This window comes from Anser brachyrhynchus (genome assembly GCF_964034855.1).
Source record: "Anser brachyrhynchus genome assembly, chromosome: 5".
NCBI lineage: Eukaryota > Metazoa > Chordata > Aves > Anseriformes > Anatidae > Anser > Anser brachyrhynchus.
This window is the reverse complement of record NC_137699.1, coordinates 55,669,175-55,686,796: the sequence shown is the minus strand read 5'-3', so window position 1 is coordinate 55,686,796 and position 17,622 is coordinate 55,669,175. Positions and strand designations below refer to the sequence as shown.

The 17,622-nt window shown below is 44.7% G+C and overlaps 1 protein-coding gene across 16 annotated transcripts in view; it reads right to left on the bottom strand.

The window, feature by feature from the left end:
- Window positions 1-16,785, bottom strand: part of MARK3 (microtubule affinity regulating kinase 3) — a 64,086-nt gene extending 47,301 nt beyond the window's left edge. For 8 of the 16 annotated variants that reach the window (XM_080596126.1, XM_080596136.1, XM_080596134.1 and 5 more), the window contains exons 1-3: window positions 16,690-16,785; window positions 6,214-6,252; window positions 394-585 (exon numbers count right to left, since the gene is read on the bottom strand). In XM_080596126.1, the coding sequence (XP_080452252.1) occupies window positions 394-585; window positions 6,214-6,252; window positions 16,690-16,770 (312 nt within the window). In that variant the 5' untranslated portion in view covers window positions 16,771-16,785. Of the gene's footprint in view, window positions 1-393; window positions 586-6,213; window positions 6,253-14,105; window positions 14,752-16,689 lie in introns of those variants that run through there. The other 8 variants (XM_080596137.1, XM_080596128.1, XM_080596132.1 and 5 more) reach the window with 4 other exon arrangements.
- Between the last annotated feature and the right edge of the window lie 837 nt (window positions 16,786-17,622).

The following is a 17,622-nucleotide window of genomic DNA, read 5'->3' as shown; positions in this document are numbered from 1 at the left end:
AAGGTGTAGTAATTGCCATTCTGGCTTTCGCCTCCAATACAGCAGTGTAGCAACACCAAGAAGCAATCTTTCCAGCAAGCTTATTTAATTGCTGTATATTTAGCCCTTTTTCAGGAATGAAGGATTTAGCAGAGAATTCTAGTAGCAAACTTGAACACAATTCAGAAGTGCAGGGACTTGTCAGAAACACAAATCTGAGACCGTTTTCAAGAGGAGTTGTTTTGGGGTCATTAGAAATAGAAAACTGGATTTTCTTTTTAGATTTTTTTTCCTGCGTCAGTGACAATATCTCTAGTAAGAAGTGCTAAATGTTCACAGACTTGGACGACAGCATTCTGAGACAGTATTCAAACCCACTACAATTCACTGTTGTTTACATTCACACCACTTTACCTCTCTGCCTGTAAGGATGTGCCTTGCCAGCTTTACTTTTGCAAAATTCCCCTTTCCAATCGTTTTGAGGAGTCTGTAATTTCCAATATGCGGCTGCTCATCGGCGCAGGAAGCTATAGAATTCCTGCAACGAGCTCCGGACCGCCCAGTTCGAGAGGAAACTTCCTGCCGTCCATCTCCATGGGACGTGTGCTGCAATAAAAACATACGCAGATAAGGCTGAGAAATAAAGAAAAAGACATCAATAATGAGAAGCATACAACATGCGAAGAGATTAACAACTCCTTTGAAGAACCCTTCGAAGGACCCAGCTCAAACTTGAGATTCTCACTGAACTTTGCTGTAACATGGACAAGGAGGCTCTCACTTCATAACGCTATTTATTCCATAACCTGGGAAAGAGCAAGTGCAATTTCGGCTGAGCTGCAGGAACAGGGAAGCATTTTTAGGCAAAACACACGGACTGCAGAATCAGAGTCAGGGAACACCAAGGTGTGTGATGTTATCTCCTGTTTGAATTACCTTGCCTAACTAGAGCAGGAAAGCTTTGTGAAAGGAGACATCAACAAAGCTTTGCCAAAAGCAGACAGTAAAAGGTTATGAACCTTATTGGACACTTTAGCACTACTGATAAAATAAAAATTCCTAAGAGTTTTTTTTTTTCTCTTGTGCCGGGATTCTCGTTCCTTCAAAACTTCATGACTGAAAATACTCAAGACAGCCTGAGAACAAGGGAAGAAATCTCACCCAATATAAAGGAACCTCAGATATCAACAGGCTGAGCATCAGTTAGGGACACCTGAGATGCTGCCTGGAAACTGTTAAGTTCCTTCCACTTAGTTTCTCTGAATCCTTCCACTTAGTTTCTGTGAACAGCTATTAATTGTAAAAAGATTGGGTAGATATCCATAATATTCTTTATTTATTCATTAGATCACATGGCTAGGGTAACAGCAAAGTACGTTTTCACTGCCTGGTAGGGATCCTGTTTGTGAAAGAGCAGGTCCCCCTCGTGTCCCTTAGCTCTCAACTCGTGCATGAGGTCTCCACGCCACGTTCACTAATTAAAGCATTACTCAGAAATGCTCAGTAGTCTGCAAATGTGGAGCAAGTGTTCGGCTACCCAGAGATGACATGCTAAATTTACTGCCACCCCAAGAATTCCCACATCATGCGGTCTGCCTGAAGACACCCAGAGGAGGTTCGGGATAAAAAGCAGAGGATATTCCTCTTTAATTCTTCCCTTTTAAAATGTTAAGTTTTCTAGCTCTCTCTGCTCGTTCTTTTCGTTGATTATACAGTTCTCTGAAGCAACAGCATTCATCAAGTAGTTAAAGCATTAGCCTCAATTAAAGCTTTGCTACAACCCAAGTGCCAAAGCAGCCCTATTTTCTGTCTGAACTCTACCCAAGAACACAGCTCAGTTTAGAAGACAAAACTTCAAGGTTCCTTCAAAATAGTCCTAAGTATTTTGAGGCCTAGTCAAGATGCTATTTGCTTCAGTGCCTTAGTAGCAAATACCCCTTTATTTAGAAAATCATTATTATTAGGTATCTGTTACATCAATATGCAACAAGAATTTGCATCAATGTGCCCAGCTACCTATTTAATTGTAATATATTATAGGTGGCTTCGACTTTTCTGTAAAGCACCACCTTTAGAGAAGAGGGTCTTTAAACACATAACCCAGGGTAAGATTATATTGAGCTTGTATTGGAGATACCTATCTTGTTATCCACTGGCAGAACAAAGTATATTTTGTTCCATGTCTTTTCTACAACTTTGGGAATTCAAGAAAAAAAATAGAGCAGATACATTAGCCTACAAGAAAGGAATGTTCAATAACAGCATTTAGAGGTGTTTTTTCCTCTCAAGTTGTCTAAGCACGCTGTCCTGTTTCTTAAACAAAACCTACATTTTCTATATGACTAAGTACACTGTCTGTATTGTACTGTAGCCTTTCCTTTTATCTCCCAAACACTGCAATAGCTTTCTCCCTTTCCATGAGGCCTGTATCACACTCAGCAGCACAGTGTTACCTCCATGTGTCCCGCACTCCCTTCTGTTCTTTCTAACACTTCCCATGGTGCTTATTTCAGCCCCAAAGGGCCCCATCCAGTCACCTATCCTTCCAACTCCTTTCTGTGCTAGCTGTAGCTCTCCTACCTACTGCTGCTCTTGCTGCAACCCAACAGGGACAGCCACAACTATGGCACACGGCAGCACTCGGTCTGAAAAATCACTGCAGCAAAAGGGATGAGAGATCATAACTGAAGAGCTAACAACCACGGTACAGCACGAGTGAAAAAAACACGCGCTTGCATGACACTTGGCAAGTTCACAATATTTAATAACCTGATGTAACCTTGTGACCATACACTCTGGCATCTTAAGTTCCTTGGTTTGTTAATTTGAGTGCAACAGCTGTGATCAAATTATTTTTAAAAAGACATTCATTTCATTTAAGAAATACTACGGAAGGGAAGGCTATGGCAACTCCTGGAAAATTGTTTCAATAGTTACTATTAAAAAAGAGAACAAAAACTGTGGTGCGTATAATGTTTTAGTATCAATATGGCTTTAGCTTCTCCTTATGGCCTCATTACTACATTGTTACCAGATTTCTACTTCAAATATAGCACTTAATTACTCTGGTCACAAGACCCCTTCACTTTAGTAAGATATATATATATATGTATATATATACTGAACTCCCTAAACAGACTGCTGTAAGAATAATTAACAACTAGGAAACATTTCTTGTAGTTCTTTCAGAACCCTTTCTGATTTTCCCAGCGTCTTTCTGTAGGATTTGTGCTAGAACTTGGACAAGCCATACCGACAGCAGTCACAAGAGGATTAAACACAGATTACATCTTCTGTTCAACGCTCTGCTGAAGGGTATCTGTATCTGATCACCCCAAACTAACCCCAACTCTTAAAAAGAGTTATTGCTTCCCAGTCCCTTAGCACAACTTTCATACACGTGAGATACCAGGAATGATCTTACATTGGGCTGTAGTGAAATACAGAGCTTCCTTACACGCAGCTTATGATGTGCTCCTGGTGATCGGCCCATCCTGCCCTATTTAATATTCTAGCAATCTCTATCCTAGTTTTTCGAGCAGCAGTATGCATGTCTTCTAAACCACTGATAAAAGGCACAGGAACAAAAAGCGCCTCCATAACAAGATCCAGTAGAAATGCAAGCGCTTGGTAACAATTCCTTGTTTTCAATACTATCTCGAGACCTACGACAACTGGGTAAGTGCTTACCCATCGAGCATTCTCAAGGAGAGGATCGACAAGACCAACTGCCCAGCTGAAGGAACTACTGAAGCCAGTGAAATCCTGTCCCAACAACGTCACTGTTCTGCATGCCATTAATGCCAGGCTGGCGCTAGTTGCTCAGGCCATCCTCTTCATCCCTCCATGCAGTGGCAAATCAGCGCCAACCCTCTGTGCTTCCCTGAACTGTGACTTCTAACAAACCTTGCAACAGGCAATGCAGACAACTTCTCTGTCAGCTCCTTTGGTACCTTCAAGTGTCAAGTTATTCAGACCAGCTAGAAAAAAAAGCAGCAACTGCTGATGCTGGATGTGAACGTCTTCCTACGTTGCTACCCCCAGCAATCATGTAGCACGATGTCCTGTACACGGCCATGAGGATATTTCTTGGATATATTAGAGGAAGGCTTACTTTTTGCAAGTACAGCACCCCAGGAATACAGCCGTACTGCTTTACACGGCACTACATTGAGCCGATAACCTGCCTTAGAAAGGGAAGTTCAGCAGAACTGCTCAGGTAAGAGCCCTTCCACACCCGGCCATGCAGTACAGGCACGCACACTGCCTTTAGCAAGGGCCAGCCTACCTCCACGCAGGGCTTACTACTTACTAGCTTAAGCTCCCCAGCATGTGGATTCAACAAGAAAGCAGCTTTTAAACCACACAAAAACCAGAATACAAGATCTGCGTGTGTGCTGTCTTGTGCTTGAACTAACAACTGTCAGACCTGAGCTACCTTATGCTGCAGTTCAGACACGGGCAGCGAGTACAACGTATTCCCAACCGGGGAATCTGTGCAGAGACCATTCAGGACTGATCTTATTCATGTTCTACCCTGCATAAACAATACACATGGTAAAAGGCATCACAGAATTTTCCTACACTAACATATTCCTACCCTAACATACTCTATGTAGCAAAACATGCTAATTAACACATCTAGAGAGCTTCACTGTCCCCTGTTGAGGAATGAATTCTTGTGTCCTATCATTTTTTTCATGCTTTCTAGCTTTGCACTTAAAGGGAAGAATTAACAGCTGTGAGCTTATTTGGACTAGTGTTGATAAATTTAACACAATCTCCTTGTATGGAGGTTTGCATTTCCACCCCAACTCTGATTATTTCTTTTCAAGAATATGACCTTTTTCAGCTGTGTTTTTTGAATATCAAGCTGTGTGTTCCTAAGCAGTTCAGTTCTCTCCAACTGACTTGCTCATAGCTGCATTCAGCTCTGTAGAAATCTGTCCATTTACAGGAATATCTAATTTGGACTTTTATTTCACTTCACATTAAGTAAATCCATCAGCAAGTCCTTCCTCTGTCAAATACAGAATCATTATGTTGAACAGAACACAAACTTCCTAAAAACTGCAGAAAACAGCCTCCAAGTTTCAACATGGATTTTTATTTATTTATTTTTTAACTTACGGAAATGAAGGAAGAAGAGGGCTTGGTAGCATACAGTACTAAAAGGCATAAACTCAAAACCCAGCAAAAGTGCTGCTCCCACCCAAATCATTTTTGAGAAGCCATGGTAGGTAGATGGGAAGAAAACTTAAATGGTGTAGGCAAAAAGTACAAATATAGATGGTCCAGGAAACGTTCAAGTCAGGCACTGGCTTGTACAGCATTTGGCTGTACTTGGCTACTTCCCAGGGTAGCTTCCTCAGCAGCTACTTTGAGGCAGCAAAACCGCCACCACAGATTAACAGTTCCTACCTCGCCCTAAAGAAATAGCAATAGCATCCTCTGCTCTCTTCATTGAGATGCAGGTCATTTGTCTTTTCCTAAGCAGACCCTCAACGCTGCAGATTTTGCCTCCCTCAACCCACCAACGCCTAGATTCTGCTCAGCCTCGTACTTTTTTCCCTGGTCCACATTCGTATGGCCTTGAACGAGAAAGGGTTTTTTTTTTCTTAAAAGCCTAACTTTAAAACAAGCATGTTTTTATTTGTAATACATTTTTATACGTTGTGGTAGATAAGCGGCATCTCTTGGATGTGCATTCATTGTAAGCATAACACTTGTGACACCGTGCCTGAGGGATTCCCAAAATACCTCTCTTCATGCAATAGTCAATGCAGGAGAGACTACTACGCTGCAGATGGGAACTGAAGCGAGGAAACTGCATACATTGTGTGGCCCTGGGCTAGCCAGTGTCACCTTTTTTTTTTTTTAAAAAAAAAGAAAAGTCTTCTGAATTCCATTCACAGCAAGACAGCATGTTCTTCTGTATCTTGGTATGCATCATGTTCAATTTTAAAATCTTTTAAAGACTTCAAATACTTTTTTTTTTGCACATAGTAGGAGGGTCGTCAAAAAAAAAAAAGCTAGAAAACTTCAAGCCAATGAAATAACCTCTCTCAGAAACACGCATTCTCCCCCATCCCCCCCACCCCAACCCCACCCTGTATTACTCAACCCTGAAGGACTCGGAAATGAAGTAAAACATCTCCACTGGTGAGAGACCTTACTGCGAGGGAGGGGCTGAGCCTAAGACCAACTACATTTGGAACACAACACAAAACCCACCTTTTCGCAAAAGCCTTCCCCCAATGATGAGCCGACATCCTTTCATAGCCAGATAATGATTAGCATGAAGAGAAAGAAAAAGAAAAGAAAAGAAAGTAAAAAAGCAAATGAGGTATGAAGGTGCTGGTAACCGAGATCTCTTTGGCAGGTGTTAGCTTTATCCAGTAACTGCACGTTTAGAGGTTTCTTAACATCCAGAGCACTAGAAACACAGGACAGGGGATGACTAGTGTCAAAGTTCTTCTAATATTTAAGGTGGTGCCAACAGCTGAGAAAACACCTGGAAGAGACCCTCTGATATCCATGTGAAGAGCTGAAAAACATTAAGAAATTAGAATGGCGGAGACATGCAAAAATCCATGTTTATTGATAGTAAATAGGAAGCGTTCTTTCTAAATCAGGGAGGACAAATAGCATCAATATTTTTAAAGCAGTACACAATAGTGAAAATTACTTTCTGATCAACCCACTGAACTATGAAAAATTAATCTTACCAAAATCTCTAGGAATGTTCATTACCTTAGCTGTTATCACATTTGTATGAAATGCTGTGAAATGCTATTATAGAATTTCCTGGAGAGCTGTCAGACTAGCAAGAACCATGATAGTCTCATCGGATTCAGCGTTTTTACTTATACTAAGGAAAAAAAAAACAACTTTTAAAGCCTATCCCTTACAATGTTAATAATCTAAACACTCCAGGACATGATGAACATTTGAAACAGAGCACATCTCTTCATTACCTGAACTTGGACACAACATATAAATACACGGGAATTTCTCACCCCCCACACCTTTCATAGCACTCATTTATAGAAAAACATATCAGGACATAAATCACAGGTTTTTAAAACACCAATATATTTTAAATTAAATATTTGAAGACTAATTTCACTGCAGCCCACCCTAATAGTGTACTGTATTTTACTTTGCATTTATCACTGAAATATTTAAGAACATACAGACTGCTGAGTACTACTCAGTGTAAGAGAAAAGAGGTTAGCCCTAAAAATATTCACAGAGGGAGTGTCTTATTGTGCAGATATAACCATGAAAAAGCACAGTAAGGCATCCTGCAACTGCTTACGAAGGAATTCTACTGGAAAGTCAAAACAAAGACTTGAATTTCTAGTAACCACTAAGAGGGTTCACAGCAAACGTTTAGCCACAATTGTCTAAATACAAATCACTGCTAAGGGAATCCCTAAATCATGATTTATTGTAAAATATTATAGAAGATAGGAAATGCAGGAAAATAATGTAGTAGAAAGATAACTAGGTAAGGATATTTTATGCTCATCCTGTTTTTTACTTCCCTCCTACCATTGACCAGAGCATGAAGCAGGACACCAATGGAGGTGGATTTTGTCTGCTTATGTTTGTGTAACCAATTCTTTGGTTCCAGCACATATCATTAAAAGACAGCTTTTAAACTGGCTTGCTACATAATCAGTCTTAAGGAGGAACAGTCATGGCTTCCATCTCATGAAATTTTAAATGCTGTCTTACAAAGGAAAATACTACCCGACGTGGCACTCCAGTTACCGATCCACAAAGGCAGATTTATTCACTGAAGTGATAACCATTACGGTTGCTGGGATCAAGTGGAACAATCGAGAGGGTCAGAACTCAGCAAGAGAGATAAACAGACCTTCTGTGAATGCATTAGAGCTGGTAAAGGAGAGAAAACGCTAATTTGGATGCTTCCATTGTCAGAAGGGGAAGGATTCACTGCACAGTTCTCAGCCCGTTGTCCTCATTTATTTAACTGGTATGACACTTCATGAAAATGAGCGGCCGCTTTAATTGGGTCATATTTGTCAAACAACCAGCTTAAAGGGAGAACCTGAAGAGTAAATACAATCTTTAGCACACACAGACCATACCTCTTGGCACACATTCCCAATTCCCTGCATGAGGGGGAGGAGGGAAGGAAAGAAAGAGGGAAAAAAAGGGAGAAATGTGTCAGGACCAGGCAGCTACAAACCCAGCCGAGCACAGCAATCCACCTCCCTGCACGGGGCAGCCTGGCGGAGGCTGACAGCAGGGACTGCTGTACAAGAGACTGCTGCTTTACAGTGGGAATGCTACTAATGAGAGGCTTGCATTCAGCTTGCATGGCCCCAAAACCCGCACGAAGGGCTAAGAGACAGAGCTGACCCTACAGACCCGGCAGGGACAGGGCCGGCGGATGAGTGCTAACAGCCTCTGGAAAAGGCAAGACGCTCCCTTCGCCGACGTGCAGAGTCCTTTGCACCTCTCCCTGCCACACGCTGCGTTGATGCATTCGATATTGTTCGGTTCATACTCTATGCAGCGTATGAAAGAGGGAATTTGCAATTCTGTGATTAGTGCTGAACCACACAACAGTGAAGAAATCCTGCTTATACAGTCAAAAAGATAAGTCTGGGGCTGGTTTGAAAAGCTTTCTAAAAGCTCTTTTGTTGCTTCACATTATCAAGATCTGACATTTACCATATCTTTCAAGCCAAAGTTTCTTTACTGCTGATTAAAACGGATATTTATTGACACCAGCCTGGGGAATAATAGCTGAAGAGCCAACCATATTCTATCCTTCATCAACAATACTGCCAACTAAGTTGTTTCCAGAATCATCATTGTCAGTAATTACATGCTAAACAACAAAAAAAAAAACCTCACGGTTGGTTTTCAAAGACCACATTGAGCTTGCAGATAGAAAACTTTGCTTAGGCTTTATCCCTGCAGGAACAAATTTCATTTGAAAGTTAATTTTTGTTTATATGTACACATACACAGAGCTCAACAAGCTGCTGCTGTACGGGCCAAGAACTGTTACATACCTAAGGGCTGAATCTGGGAGGCTCACTGCAGTGTTATCAACAGGCATACTCAATACCTTTCAGGTCTATCTTTTAACAGCAGTAGGCACCTGCTCCCCACACATACTCTGACGATTTTTAGGGGCAGGTGATCTCTGCATTAAGTGGAGCCAACCTGGACAGGCCACAAGCCAAAAAAAAAAAGGTGACCTCCATTTCTGATCTGGCTGACACCCACGAGGCAGCATTACTTGACTGAGAAGAGGAAGTTGCAGACACACGCTACTTCTGTATCAGATGAAATGGAGATCTAGAAAGACAAATGCCTCTGCTCTTAAAATTCCTTAGGCTTAAGTCACCTGAGATGTGCAGCTCATGGGAACTGTCTGCTTACATCAACAGGAGCGTTTCTCAACTAGAATTAAAATAGAGAATCGGGCAGGTAAAGGATATTAAGCTATTTGGTAAGAAAGCCTAGAAAGAAGTCTACCAAGTTTAGTGTACTAAAAACCATATTTCCTCTTGTTTATTTTCGTTCAGTAATTTCTGTAGTTGTATTCTGTTGTGCAGACTGCTTCTTCTAAGGTCAAAACATGAGTCACATTGAGCAGTGCTGATAAAACATAGGAACACCAAGTCTGAGCTCCTTCTGGGGTAAGGTTCCATAGCTTAGTTTTCTTAGCTACTGGAATAACATTTTAAAAAAAATAAGTTAGTTCCCAGAAAGACACGAACACAAATTGTGAAAGGCGCACCACTGCAGTCATCTCTTTTTAAAACCCCTATTTTAAGTTATCTTAGCCTTTAGGTGCTGTACTACCATTGGCTTAAAGCAAACAAAACCCAAATAATGTTTCTGGCCTTTCCCACCTGAACTGGAAAATCCCATCTTCTCTTTTGTGTCAGCGTTTGCAGCCACACGGAATGGGGATAAAACCCCTTTTTTTGGAGGCTTAGTTTTAGTCAGATCACAGAGCTGACCAGACCTGTTGTACAGCTACATGATAATTACTGCCGGCACAAACCACAGGTGGGAAGAGGCAGCCAAGACTGATCCCTGCAGCAGCCTTACACTGGTCAAGCTGACAGTGAAACTGAATGATTAAATGATACAGCACAGATTGTTTAGCAGAGCTGAAGAACGAACCATCCCCCTTCAAGACGTGAAAATGCTAGCAGTCAGCGAAGTGCAGTATCGCACCACCTGATCAGGTATTTTTTGAGTACAACCACCGCAGCGCTGAGCCTATCAGGTATCGCAGGCACTAAGAAAGGCACAAAAACCATTTCCTGCTCTCTGAAAATGTTAAAAAGAAAATATAGACGATAAAAATAGAAAAAAAAAATACATCCCAGACTAATTCCTAAAACATTTGAATTCTAGTTATCTTGTCACCTTCACTTAATTTAATTCAAAACAGAACTTTTATAACTGGTGGAAAATAAGAGACAAGGTAGCTGTCTCTGTAAAAGAAAGTCTACCACAACTCTTGGCCACAGGCACACTTCCTCACCCCCTTCTTACAAAAAAAAAAAAAATCACTTACGGAAGAAAACATTCTGATTACAGATCTATTTGTAACAGGAGAAGTCTGATAAATAATATATAGAATAATGCAAGCTTGTGTACCGTCTGCAAATGCTCTAATGCATTTCATATCTAATTGGTAATAAATCAAGAGGTAATGCTAACCTTTGCAGTATCTTAAAAGTAAATTTTTGAATCTAATCTTCACTATTTTTTTAAATAAAAAAATTAAATGAGATACTTTCAGTGCACAGAATCCTTTTGTATGGGCTTGTACAAGCACAGTTGCCATCACACTGGCATTCTTCAATAGCAAATTTTTCACATTAAGCACAGTCACGGAGATAAGAGTGTATTTCAGTCTCGCTTTTACTCAAATTACTTACATTTTCAATTCAGATTGGTCTAGAACTAACATTCAAAGCAGTTACCTTTCCCCTCCCAGAAAAACAGCTGTGCAATGAACACAAATGAAAATTAAACTCTTTAGCCTACGTTTTTTCTTTTTTATTTCATGCTCTTAAAAAATAAAAAATAAACCAACCTCCATACCACTTGTCTTTCATTCTTTCTATCTACAGTTCTCTATCACCTTGCCACTCCTGGACTTTTTCTTTAATGAATATTTGTCCTATGGTCCAAAACCTTGTTCCTTCTGCTCCTATTTCTTTGTCACCGGTTGTCCTCCATCCTGCCATGCATATGTTCCTCTGTGCCTCCTCTTACCTTTTGTTTTCCACCACCTATTTTCATTGTGTTTCCAAACTCCTTCCTCTTCCATCAATCTCCTCTTTTCCTCATCACTAGTAAAACAGGTTTACTCACTCTTCTGTCACCTAAAGGTCCTTCTTCTGCATCTACCTTCACTCCTGGTTTTGGACAAAGGAGGTCTCTGCTGCTTCTGTTGCTTCTCCTACACGCACGATGTAATGCTGCAGATGACAGAGAAGATCTGATCCTCTCCTTCGCTTCTGTCCCCTAAGCTGCTGGCAGCCATTGCTGGAAGCGACAACACCAGCGAGGAGTTGTTCCACCTTTGTGGTGAGGAGCCAGCTCATTTGCAGGCAAACAGCCAGCTTCCAACTGTCCAAGTGTGAAGTTCCTATGATCACAGATCATCTGGGATGCCTTGCCTCTCAAAACCAGGTGACTCGTAGCCAAATTCGTTAATCTCAAAGGCACTAATGGCTTGATAGCTGCTAGTGGCTTTTGGGGAAAGTCACTGTGACAGTATTTCCACTTCAGCAGCGTATGCATGAAGCGTCTCGATAAGGAGTGGTATACACTGCTTTAAAAGAAAAAAAAAATAAAAGTACTGACAATTAGACCATGACTACTTCACAGGAACTGCCAACTGCTGAACGTGGTTAAGTGCAAGCATAGGCAACGATAATTTATGTTCACCATCATTCTGGAGGCTAACTTCATTTTCAAAACTGCAAGTATAGGCATGGATAAACTATGATCAGTACACTTGAATCAGATTCAACACCAGCCAAGGCTTTGTCAGCAGCTGTAACCTTCCAAACAGCGAGAAGGCATTCAGGGGCTCCCTGACCACGGCCCAAAGGCTGGCTGAATACTTTGGCACTTCATAAGCCTCTTCCCACCTGAGCTTCAAAGAGCCGTAGGAGCGTTAACTAACTTCTCAAGTGAGAGAATGTCAAGGGCTCAATTTACCTGCCAAAAGAGCACATCAAGCTCTGGGGTGGAAGAACAATTACTGGAAGCATCAAGAGTGTTACATTTTGTATTTTAAAAAAAATAGACCTGGGGTAATTTTGTATCCATTTCCAGCTGTACCAGTAATTCAGACAAAGCGTGGATTTCAATGTAAACAAGGCAGGACAGGATACATTTTGGTGAATTTGTAGATAGCTGATGGTCAAAACAGGAGAGCCTGCTTTCTGAGGGATACAGCACTGTACCGTGGCGTTTATTCAACAGATCTGGCAATTACTCAGATTAATCACTCTCTGTCAATATCAATACCTACAGGTATTCCTGTGGCCAGCAGCCCAAATTACTGCAGTTGAAAGATATGCCTTAATCAAAACCTAAGGCGATTCATCTGCAAGCAAGAAAATCCCTGTATGTTAAATTATGGAGATTACCAAAGAGAAGTGCTAGACCAATATTCTGAAGTGCGAACAAGGTGCCTTAAGTGGAGGATATGTAAAACCTAACTTCAAGTGGGAGAACACACAGCTCATGAGCCATGTATTTCCTCAAGCACATGCTAAGCCTTTCTACCACTGAGTTACCTGTCGTGGAGTCAGAGCTAACTACGCTGGAGAACCTGATCTGAACAGTTTTTAAAATGATTTACTGGGTGGCCTTCATGCATTTACGTGGAGCCTGAAAACCTCAGCCAGGTTTGCTTCTAGACTAAAATAATTATCTGAATAAACTCTGTAAAGTATTTTCTGAAGTATGCTGCATCACCTCTCCCCATGGCATAGGAAGAGCCACATAGTACTTTAATTATTTTCTTCCACAAGGCAGGAAGCTCATTGAGATTTTACAACCAAAAATGCTTAGCTGGCTTTTTGTTCAATGCAGCCCTTAGCCTGCAGGTTGAATCTAGTGCTAAAACAAATAAAGATCACAGAAGTTAGAAGTGCCTATTATGTCAATAAAATCCAAATCCCTCGTAATGCAGTAATTGTTCCATGCAGCATGTTTTCCAACGCTTTGTCTGGTCTTGTTTTAAACAATGGGGCTACCATCACTTTCCTTGGACTGTTTATGGTCTGAGCAATCCAATAGTTTTTCCTGATCTTCAACCAACGTTCACACTTTTTATGTCAGACAAAAACATACGCAGGACCTCACAAAAATCCCCCCCCCCAAGTCAAGTTAAGCATCTGACTTGTAAAAAAAAATACCAGACAGCCTTTACAGAAAGCTAACCGCCAAGTTCACCGATCAACTCGTTTTCGACCACGGTGACTGACAACTCCCTTCTGCATAGGCAATCGCGTTTTCCCCAAGCAATAAAGGGATAAACGGTGAGCTAGGACGTACTGGATGGAGGGAGTTTTAGCACAGGAGCCACACGGTTCTGTGTGCAGAAAGGGAGGCTCCCACTGGGCTTCATTTTTGGCTGCCTGCTCATGCGGTACAACTGTTCCCCCCCCCCCCTTCCTTTTTAGCATGCGACCTGTGTGATTGTTAATACAGCGTTTGGCTCAGCCCGGTAAACAAACGGTGATTCCTACACCTTATCTTCGCCTAGAAAAATAAATTTAAAAAGGGGGGGGGGAAGGCTCCCTGGTTAGGGAGCTGATTTCGATAAAAGGCACCTTTTCCTGCCACCCGAACAGGTGACAACGAGCCGCCCGGCGTCATTCCCACCCAGCGCCCTGCAGACGAAGCAGGGACGAGGCCCCTCATGTAGGTCACCCAGCCCACCCGACCCAAACCGAGGGGCTGCCAGCTGCCTACCGCGGGTCCGTGGGGCCGCCGGCCGGGCTCCCCCCCACACCCCCGTCCCCGCCACCCCCCTCAGCGACCTCCCCGGAACGAAGCGGGGCCGGCGGGGCGCTGCCCCGGGCACTCACGTTCTCGGTGTCGCGCTCGTTCACCGTGGGCAGCGGGGTCCGAGTGGACATTTTCCTGGGCTCGGGCGGCAGCGCTGCCGGGGCGGCGCGCACGCACTGGGGCCGGGCCGGGCTTCTGCGGCTGCTGCTGCTGCTGCTGCTGGGAGCCGGTGGTCGCGGGCAGCCAGCATGAAGGACCGGGGGGCGGCGTGGCGGCGGCCGAGCTAGATCCCCCCCGGGATCCCCTCCTCCGCCTCCCCCGGGCTCATCCGACGGCCGGGCCGGGCTCCGCGGGGCTCAGCGGCGGCGCCTCATGGGGCGCCGGGGAGGGGACGGGACGGGAAGAACGAGGCGAGGCAGCGGCTCGCTGGGGAAGCGGCGGCCGGGGGGCTCCCGAGCAAGCCGGGGGGGGTCCCCTTCTCCTCCTCCTCCTCCTCCTTCCCCACCCTCCGCCCCCCCGCAGCCCCTCTTCACCGCGCGGCCGCCGCTCGCATGCCGGCCCAGCCTCAGCGCCCCGCGGACGGGCGGTGGGTGCCCGCCTCTCCCTGCCCGCCCGCCCGCCCGCCTGCCTTCCTCCCTGCCCGCCTCTCCCTGCCTGCCCCCCGCCGCTCCCCGCCGAGCCAAGATGGCCGCCCGGCTTCCTCCGCGCCGAGCCCAGCTCCGACATGAACCGGAAGGGCCCGCCCCGCGCCCGGCCGCCGCGGGGAGGCCGGCGCCGGCGGCGTGTTGCTAGGGGCCGCGCCGCGGCGGGGCGGAGCGGGGCCGCCGGCAGCCCGGGCTCCCCCCCCCGGGGCGGCAGGGAGCGGGGCGGTGCGGTGCGGTGCGGTGCCGCCGCGGGGGGACGGGTCCTGCCCCTCCCCGGGCCGCCATCGCCATCCCAGCCCGTCCCCTTGGGATGAGGGAGATGGGGCTGTTTGGGGTGGGGAAGGGAGCGCTGAGGGGAGACCTGGTTCGTGTATAAAAACATCTGGGGGGGGGGGGGGGGGGTGTCAGAAGGATGGAGTCCGTCTCACTTCAGTTGTGCCCAGCCACAGGACGAGAGGCAGCGGGCACAAACAGGAGGTCCTGGCTCAATATCACAGAATCACAGAATCATCTAGGTTGGAAGAGACCTCCAAGATCATCTAGTCCAACCTCTGACCTAACACTAACAAGTCCTCCACTAAACCATATCCCTAAGCTCTACATCTAAACGTCTTTTAAAGACCTCCAGGGATGGCGACTCAACCACTTCCCTGGGCAGCCCATTCCAATGCCTAACAACCCTTTTGATAAAGCAGGACTTCCTAACATCCAACCTAAACCTCCCCTGGCGCAACTTTAGCCCATTCCCCCTCGTCCGGTCATAAGGCATCTGAGGGGCACTTCTGTACTGTGAGGTGACAGAGCACTGGGACAGGTTGCCCAGGGGTTGTGTCTCTCTCCTGTGTGAGACTCCTGCTCTGGAGATATTCACAACCCGCCTGGGTGCCACCCTGTGCGGTGTGCTCTAGGTGATCCTGCTCGGCAGGGAGGTTGGACTGGATGACCTCCAGAGGTCCCTTCCAACCTCGGCCATGCTGTGATTCTGTGAGGAGCAGGGCAGAAGGAGAGGCAGTGTGTGAGGAAGATGTGTGCAGCGTGAAGGACCATAACACCTCCCTGAGGAGCGAGTCCTCGCCTGGCCAAGGGACGTGGGGACGGGCCCTGCTGCTCATACCCAGGACCGCTCTCCCTCTGGAAACTCGTCCGCTCTAGCACGGTGCTCAGAGCAAACAGCACGGCCAAGATTTGGTCCTCAAGCCTCCAACTGCCAAAGCCTATCCTTGTTGTTGATCACCGCCGGCCCCAAAGAGGGTGTGCACAAGTGTGATAAAGAAGGGAGCTCACACACGGGGAAGGCTTGCGGCTGGTGTTAGCGGATCTAACCTGGCGCAGACAGGCTCCAGAGAAATACTGCGGGTTTAATGGCTCGTTGGCTGGAGGAGGGTGGAAGCCTGTGCTATTTAAACATGCTTCATCTGCCCAGCAGTTCCTCTGCACAGTCATTTCCAAGTTTACAAGGAAGAAAGAGCATGTTATGAGAAGGTACAATTATGAATAAAAAATGAGAAAAGAAAGTAACTTTTGTGTATTCGGTGTATAGCTCATTTAGAAACAACATCTATTTTTCTTTTTTTTTTTTTTTTTGTCTGGAGAAAAGGCAGAAAAAACTGCAGAAAAAAATGCTGGATTGGGTGGGATTTGTAGAAACTTGGCATCTCTGGAGATCTGGCAGTATAGCGATAACATTTTGTCTTTCTAAAGCATAGTTTATCTGACAAACTTTATGCCTCTTATAAATATTTACCAGCTTGGCCTTGAAATCCATCCTACGATGTAGGTAATATTTTCCTCACTTTTAGAGACACTAGCAAGGAAATATAGCCCTTGAACACTACCCGATAAATAAGTTGCATGCCTGTTACTCTATCATCAGGACCAGAAAACTCCACACCACCTCAACTGAGGAAGGAGAAACTCGGGATTTACACAGAGTCGTATCTTCCTTGCTTGCTCCCAAGCTAAGTTAACTCCTTGCTCTGTGTCAGTGACAGGAATTTGGGGTAATTTGAAGAATACTTACCTCTTGTGCAAACGATCTGTGTTCATACATATGCACATCTATACGTCTGTGTGCATATATACTCGGCTTGTACACATCCATGGTGGAGCCGCTCTCCTCCCGCAGCAGGCAGGACCCTTTGCGCTGGGAACGGAGAGGGAGTTGCCTCTATCTGGTGTGCCAAGGTCAGGCACAAAGCCTGAAGCAAAGCCAGGAAAAGTATCCAGATCTCCTGACTCTCCGTGTTTGCCACAGGGCTGCTTCTTCGTCGCTTTCTTTTCGGTTGCCAGTAGAATGTGTTCTCTAGAATTTGTTTATAAAAAAAATGGTAATTGACTTATGGCAGAGTCAGGAAAAGGTAAAAATAGGCAGAGATTTACTTTGTTTGTTAACCAGATGAATGCTCTCATCCTGCATTTTTGGGAACTGCAGCTAGCATGGGAATGCTGAACTGCAAGCAGCAAAGCCTGGGAGTGATTTTCAGAGTGTGAACTGAACTCACTGGAGCTGTTTGTACATACAAACATAAACTAAGAGACATTAAAGTATGGTGCTATATCCACTTGTGTTGCCATTCCATGGACACAGATCAGATTTTATGCTGTATAATTCTGGAGAGTTAGGTGAAAGTCCTAGACCCATCAATGCAACAGGAGTTCTGCTGTTGCTTTCGGTAGAGCCCACATTTAACGCTCGCTGTCCAAATAAAAAGGGGCTGTGGAGGGGGTGGTGAGGGAAGAGAGGCTGAGGGGGAAGGAATGTTTGTTTCTTCCAGGGTCATGTTTCCGACTGGCAAAGTGATTTTGAAGTAAGAACTTTTGAAGAAAATGCTTGAGACCACAAAAATAACAGCACCTCATTTTGCTGTTTTATGGCCGATAAATGGCAACATTGATTAGTGTTGGTTGTCCCATGTAGCAAAACCTGCCCGGGAAATGACAAATTACATAACAG